At 35.8% G+C, this 7,230-nt stretch overlaps 1 protein-coding gene across 1 annotated transcript; it reads left to right on the top strand.

Moving 5' to 3' along the window:
- The first annotated feature begins 116 nt into the window (after window positions 1–116).
- On the top strand, window positions 117–5,309 carry LOC101976068 (putative ribosome biogenesis protein RLP24). Its single transcript, XM_078044960.1, has 2 exons — window positions 117–178; window positions 4,781–5,309. Exons 1-2 carry the CDS (start codon window positions 117–119, stop codon window positions 5,307–5,309), a joined length of 591 nt encoding a protein of 196 aa, XP_077901086.1.
- The last annotated feature ends 1,921 nt before the right edge of the window (window positions 5,310–7,230 follow it).

Raw genomic sequence — 7,230 nt, forward strand, 5'->3', positions numbered from 1 at the left:
TGACAATGATTCTTCCCCTGCCCGCTGAGAACAGTTTTTCTTCTTGCAGCCATACCTCTCCTTTGTCAGCGATGTAGAAAATTCAAAGAAAATTTCTGTGAGCATAAGTTGGAGAGATGCCGAGCTCCAGAAGGTGGATCATGTATGATCCGGAGACACTGGCGTTTTCCATACAGTTGTAAGTATATTCAGTAATCTAGTGAGAGCTGTGGAAATTTCTTTTCTCCTTCAGGTCTCAAACCACTTTCCTTTAGGACATGGCATCCATATGAAGAAAGCTGATTCAGGTCCAGGTGTGATGCTCTGAGCTAAGTGTCTTCTCTCTTGTAGAATGATAAAATTCAAGGAAGATTGAGTGGAGTATGACTGTTCCCCCAACATTTTGCTAACCTTTTTCTGATACTTCTGAACTCTAACCTCTCTGCTGTTCAGGATTCAAAGGCCCTAAATCCTTGGATCCCTAAATTAGCCATTTCCCAAATCTGCTTGCTGGATCCTGCTACTCGTGTGTAATCCTGATCAAACTTCTGTCTCAGTTCAGAGACCCCTGCTCTGGAAGCCTTTATGATTATTTTCATTTTTCACATGACTCCCTCTGTTTTTCCAGAGTCTCCCTGCCTTATCTATCTACCATATAATATTTGTCATGATGCATTTTAATTGCCTGTCATTCCTTGTCACCTGTCTATAACTAGCTCAACGCTCTTCCATGGTACTCACTACAGAGCCTTGAACCCAGCTTCCTTTAAATAAGATTTTTGTACCTGACAACCTGTGAAGGGAGGGTTGCTGTGTTCTTCAACATCTACAATGTGAAGTTCACCATGAAGTGCATATTTTCCCTGCAGGAAACACTCTAGAAAAAGGAACTTTGCTAGCTATGTCTTTGGACCATGTGGCCAAACTGCCCATAGGTGACCCATAACTAGTTCAGAAGAAACATTCTTTCATTTAATTCATTCTTGGTTACCCATACTTGTATTTGAGACCTATATTGTTGTTATCCAAATGGCATCTCATTTCTGCTTTTCTCTTCTGTAGATTTCATGCCATCGAGTGCAGAGTCTAATTGTGTGAAACGCTGTGAAGATAAATTGAAAACTGTTTTTGGTAATTCATCACAGACATCATGCTGTAATGAGTTTGATTTTTGCAATGACTTTGACAAGCCAAAGATTTATTCTTAATTTGAGAGCTTCATAAATTTCAACATTTTCTTCCTCTCTTCCATCTTTACTCTGTATTTGAGGGTTCCCCATGCATTAGAAATAAAGGTTTCTTGAAACCTGGGGGGACACTTCTTTAGTTTAATGCTAATCTAAGTGATCCTACAGTTCATTACTTATGCTTATTCCCCACCCCACACACAATTCAACATGAACATAGCTCACTCACTCTTGGTTTCATTCAATACATTTATTACACCAAAAAGAGAAAGTAGCATGCAATAATAGATGAAAATACCAGAGCATGTGAGAAGGAAGAGAAAAACTGAAGAACACAAGAACTAGATATTTTTAAAAACATGGTTTCATTACTTAGGCATATTGTAGCATTAGTAGGAGGAGGTAGATGAGAAGTATACATCAAATATAAACTAAATGGGAGATAAGAAAATTAGGCCCAAAGCTATACAGCCAGATGATTATGGACTGAAACCTCTGAAAACATGATGCTTAGTGAAATCACTTCTCCTTTAAGTTCATTCTCTCAGGTACTTGTCATGGTGACAAAAATCTTACAAATACAGACTGAGTTCAACTCAGACATTAGAGGTATACTCTGACCACATGATGTCAAAAGCTGTCATTTGGTTAAAACACTTGTGTAGAGGTTCTCCAATGCTATGTTGAATAGGATGGATGGTCAAAATTTTCAAGAGCTATCCCTCAAGGGAAAGAGGGCAGATCAGAAAAACTCAGAGTATTATGGGAGCTTCCAAAGAGTAAATTAAAAGAGCAGTTTTGGAGCGACAAACTGAGGAAAGAAAACTGAAAAAATTCAAGTAGGTAATTCAGTGAGCTGGTGAAGAAGTGAAAACCAAGAATATCAGTTTCTGGAATGTCAAGAGAATTAATAAAAGTGATAGACATTTGTATCTTTGGACATACTGTGGCTAAAAGTGAGAGAGGAGTCTCTCCTCCAATGAGCCAAAAGGCATTCTCCCACTGGATATGAGAAAAACATGTGTCCAACAAATTTTCAATCTGAGCAGAAACTAAGTTCAGAAAAGATTAGCTGAGCCGGATCTGGAGAAAGTCCTATTGCACTCTAATGGGGGAAAGCCGTGACATGCCCCAGCAACATTTTACGTGGAATGGGGCAGTGCTGACAGCTTGAAGAGACTTTTTGTTTGAGTTTCCTGAGTGGCAGATGAGGAATCCCTTCAGTTTCTCTTATTTTCCATATTTTGCTTTCTATTCTTTTGTCCTATTCTTGATATATTTAACTTTTAATACTCAAGACCAATAAGGTACATATGCTCTAAGCAATGTGATTTCAACACTAATAAAAAGCCTTCCAAAAGAAAAGCCTTAAAAGTGAAGGAAGTCTGTAACAAAAAGTACAGAATATTGAAGAAAGAAATTGAAGAGCTTAGAAGATGAAAAAGACCTCTCATGTTCTTGGACAGGCAGAATTAATATTGTCCGAATGGTTTTACCACCAAAAGAATTAAGAGATTGAATGCAATTCCCATAAAATAGCAATGCCATTCTTCACAGAACTAGTAAAATCAGTTCTAAAATTCATTTGGAAAAATATAAAATCCAGAATAGCCAAAGCAATACTAAGCAACTAGACCTCAAATTATACTACAGAGGTATAGTAACCAAACCAGCATGGTACTGGCATCAAAACAGATATGAGGACAAATGGAATAGAATAGAAGACTCAGAGACAAATTCACACAAATAGAGGTATTTGGTACTAGACAAAGGTGCCAAAAACAACTTGAAAATAATAATCTTTTTAACAAATGGTACTGGGAAAACTGGATATACATATGTAGAAGAATGAAACTTGACCCCTGTCTCTCACCCTGCACAAAAGTCAATCCACAGAGGATCAGACACCTAGGAATTTGACCAGAAACTCTGCAAATGGTAGAAAGAAAATGTAGGCCCAACCCTTCAACATGTAGGCACAGGAACCGACTTTGCAAACAAGACTCCTAAAGTGCAAGCGATAAAAGAAAACTGTCAATTAGTGGGATGCCATCAAATTAAAGAGCTTCTGTACAACAAAGGAAACAAGAACATGAAGAGAGAGCCAACAGAATGGGTGAAGATATTTGCTACCACCCAATTAACAAATAGGCAAAAAAAAAAAAAGAAAACCTAAAGAGACACTTCCCAAAAGAAGAAATGCAAATGTCCACAAATATATGCATAAATGTTCAGCAGCTCTTGCAATTTTGGAAATACAAACCTGAACTACATAAAGATTTCATTTCACTCCAGTCAAAATGGTAATTATAAAGAATATAAGTATTGGTATTGGTGAGGATATGGGGGGCAGAAATGTACACTTATACATTGTTGGTGGGACTGCAAATTAGTACAACCACTCTGAAAAGCAGTTTAGATAATTCCCTCAAACTAATAATGGAACTACCTTATTATCTATCCCTCTTAGTTCTCCCACTCTTTAATATATTTTTAACTAATCTAAAATCAACATACTATAGGAAAACAGCCACATCAATGTTCATGGCAGCTCAATTTATAATAGTCAAGCTATTTTAACCAATCTACATATCCTTCAACAGATGAGTAGATAAATAAAATGTGATATATATACACAATCGAGTATTTCTCAGCCATAAAGAAGAATGAAATTATGGCATTTGCCAATAACTGAAAACTCTGCTGCTAAGTAAAATAAGCCAGACCCAGAAAGTGAAAGGTCAAATATTTTCTCTGATATATGAAAGATAATCCAAAATAAGTGAAGGGGGAGTGTGAATAAAAAATAGAAGAAAGATGAAAGAGAAAGAAGGGAAGGGAGGAGGGACAGGATAAGAGAAGAAGAGTGGGATGACTCTGACCTGTTTCCTATGTACATAAATGAATATGCCACAGTATATTCCACCATTATGTATATTCACAGGAGACAAAATTTTTTTTAAAAAGCATGTAAGTAAATAGCAGAAATATGAGTAGAATAGAGGGGAGGGAACAGGGAAAGGAAGGAAGGAACAAAAAAGGGAAGTACTGGGGATGAATTAGAGCAAATTATGTTCTATGCTTTTATAATTGTGTCAAAATGAATCTTAACATTATGTATAACTTAAAAATTCAATAAAAATGGAAATAAAGAAAAGCCTTTGAACAGATGGATTCCCAGCTGTGTTCTACTTGACCTTTAGAGAAGATCTAACCCTAATGCTTCACACATTATTCCCTGTAAGTGTGGAAATACTTTCATACTTTTTCCAGTGTAACTCCAAAATCTGAACCAAATGAGGACACTTCAAGAAAGAAAACTACGGAACAATACACTTGATGCATTTAGATGCAAAAATACGTAGTGAAGTAGTGGCAAGTTGAGTTCAACAACAGATTAATAATTGTGTATCATGCCATGTTGATTTTATTCTGGGGATGAAATGATATTTAACATGAAAACCAAAAGATGTAGATACCATACAAAGAAACTCAAGATCAAAAATCACATGATCATCTCAATAGATGCAGAAAAATGCGTTGACAAAATTCAGTACTTGTTTATGGTTAAAAAAATCCTGAAGAAAGTAGGGATAAAACAGGTCTACTTTAAGAGCTCGCCGCTGGGTTGGTGGGGACCCACGAGGCCTCAACCTCGTGGAGAAGTGTTATTTCTGTTCAGGGCCCATCTACCCCGGCCATGGCATGATGTTGGTCCGCAATGACTGCAAGATATTCAGATTCTGTAAATACAAATGTCATAAGAACTTTAAAAAGAAGCGTAACCCTCGCAAGGTCAGGTGGACTAAAGCATTCTGGAAAGCAGCTGGCACAGAGCTTACAGTGGATAACTCGTTTGAATCTGAAAAACCTAGAAATGAATCTGTCAAATACCAGCGAGAACTATGGAATAAAACTATTGATGCAATGAAGAGAGTTGAAGAGATCAAACAGAAACGCCAAGCTAAATTTATAATGAACAGATTGAAGAGAAATAAAGAGCTACAGAAAGTTCAGGACATTAAAGAAGTCAAGCAAAACATTCATCTTGTCCGAGCCCCTCTTGCAGGCAAAGGGAAGCAGCTGGAAGAAAAAATGGTACAGCAGTTACAACAGGATGTGGACATGGAGGATGTTTCTTAAAAATCTGACTCTGTAACCATTTCTATGTGTACATTTGAAAATCTCCTTAATTCTAAATTATTAATTTTTATATAAGGTCACTGAAGTGAAAGGTGATTACAAATACTATTGCTGTCTGCAAAGCATCAGATTTTGGATGTTAGATTGCACCTCATTGTAATGTCTTCATTGATAGACATGCTTATGTAAATCATGAAAATTCTGTTTATAAATGCACAAGTGGATTGTGGGCAGAATGGTCATGCCTTTTGGATAATGGCACTAGGCAGCATTTATGTAATAAGTAATTACAAAAATTCATGGCCAGTGATAGATATAATCAAATTTTCTTTCTTTGCAGTAAAATGTTACCTTTATTATGTTATAGAAGGGAGGATACAACAAGGAACTAACAATTTGTATGACAATCTCAAAATCATTTATTTTTATTTTAGTATTTTCTGTTTTGATTTATTAGCCTAAAGGAGCATAATGGCCTAATACCATGAAGCCTAGTTATGCTAAGCTGTTTTGACCTGGTTTACCTGTTCTTAGCAGGTAGTTATGAGTGTTTGTGAGGAGAGCTGACTAATCTTTACTTGAAATGGCACCATATTATTTCTGCTTTAGAGAATACTCAGTTCTACTTTGTGATTCCTGTTAGAGCAAGCCCCCTCTCTCCTCCCCCGATCTAGAAGCAAAGAAATCCTAGTGTCTTAAAATTTGTTGCGGAGTTTTCTTTCTTTCTTTTTAAAAACAGGTTCTTGATTGTTATGGAATATAGAATTTATGGGTATAACATCTGCCCATTATTTGTACATAAAATAAAAACATTTTTAGTGAAAAAAACCAGGTATACTTTAAGATCATAAAGGCTGTGTCTGACAAACTCAAAGTCAACATTGTACTGAATGAGGAAATTGTGAAAGCGTTTTCTCTTAAATCAGGAAAACAAGGACATCCACTACCACCACTCCCATTCAATATAGTCCCTGAGACAGGCTACTAGTCAAGAGAAGATTAAAAGGGATCTAAATAAAAATGAAAGAAGTCAAATTTTCCTGTTTGCAGATGCTATGTTCCTATATTTAAGATCCTAAAACTCTGCCAGATTATTCCAGAGCTGACAAACAAGTTCATCAAAGTAGTAGGTACAAAAGTAACATACAAAAATGAATAGCTTTTCTATACAGCAATAATAAATATGCTGAGAATGGTTCCATTTACAATAGCTTCAAAATAAAATTAAGTACCTAAGAATAAATTTAAACAAAGAGGTGAAAGGATTATACAAGGGAATTACAGAACACTGAAAGTGAAATTTTTAAAAAAAGACATTTGAAGATTTGAATATCTCCTATATTCCTGGATAGGTAAAATTAACATTGTTATGATGGTCATACTACTAATAAGATCTACAGATTAAATAGTTTCCATTAAAATATCAAAGTTACTTCCCCAGAAGTAGCAAAAGCAATTCTAAAATGTAAATGGTAGAACAAAAGAACAAGAATATTGAAAGCAATTCTGAACCAAAAAAGGCTGGAGGCATCAGAGTACACAATTTCAAATTATACTACAGAGTCATAGTAGCATAAACAACTTAGTAGTGGCATAAAACTAGACATACAGATCAATTGAATAGAATAGAAGACAAAGAGACAAACCTACATATCAAACAGTCCCACTCCTTGACAAAAGGGCCCCAAACTTACATCTGAGAAATGCCAGCCTCTATAACCCATGGTGATCAGAAAACTGGATATCCATAAAAAAGAGATTTTAAGTAGATTTTTATTTCTCACCAAGCACAAAACTCAAAACGGATTAACAATGTATAAATCAGACCAGAAAACTTGTAACTGCTGGAAGAGAACATACAGAAAATATTCCAAAATACAGGCTTAGACAATGAATACCTCAAAAGCCTACAATTTAGGAA

Source organism: Ictidomys tridecemlineatus, chromosome 4 (genome assembly GCF_052094955.1).
Source record: "Ictidomys tridecemlineatus isolate mIctTri1 chromosome 4, mIctTri1.hap1, whole genome shotgun sequence".
Taxonomy (NCBI): Eukaryota; Metazoa; Chordata; class Mammalia; order Rodentia; family Sciuridae; genus Ictidomys; species Ictidomys tridecemlineatus.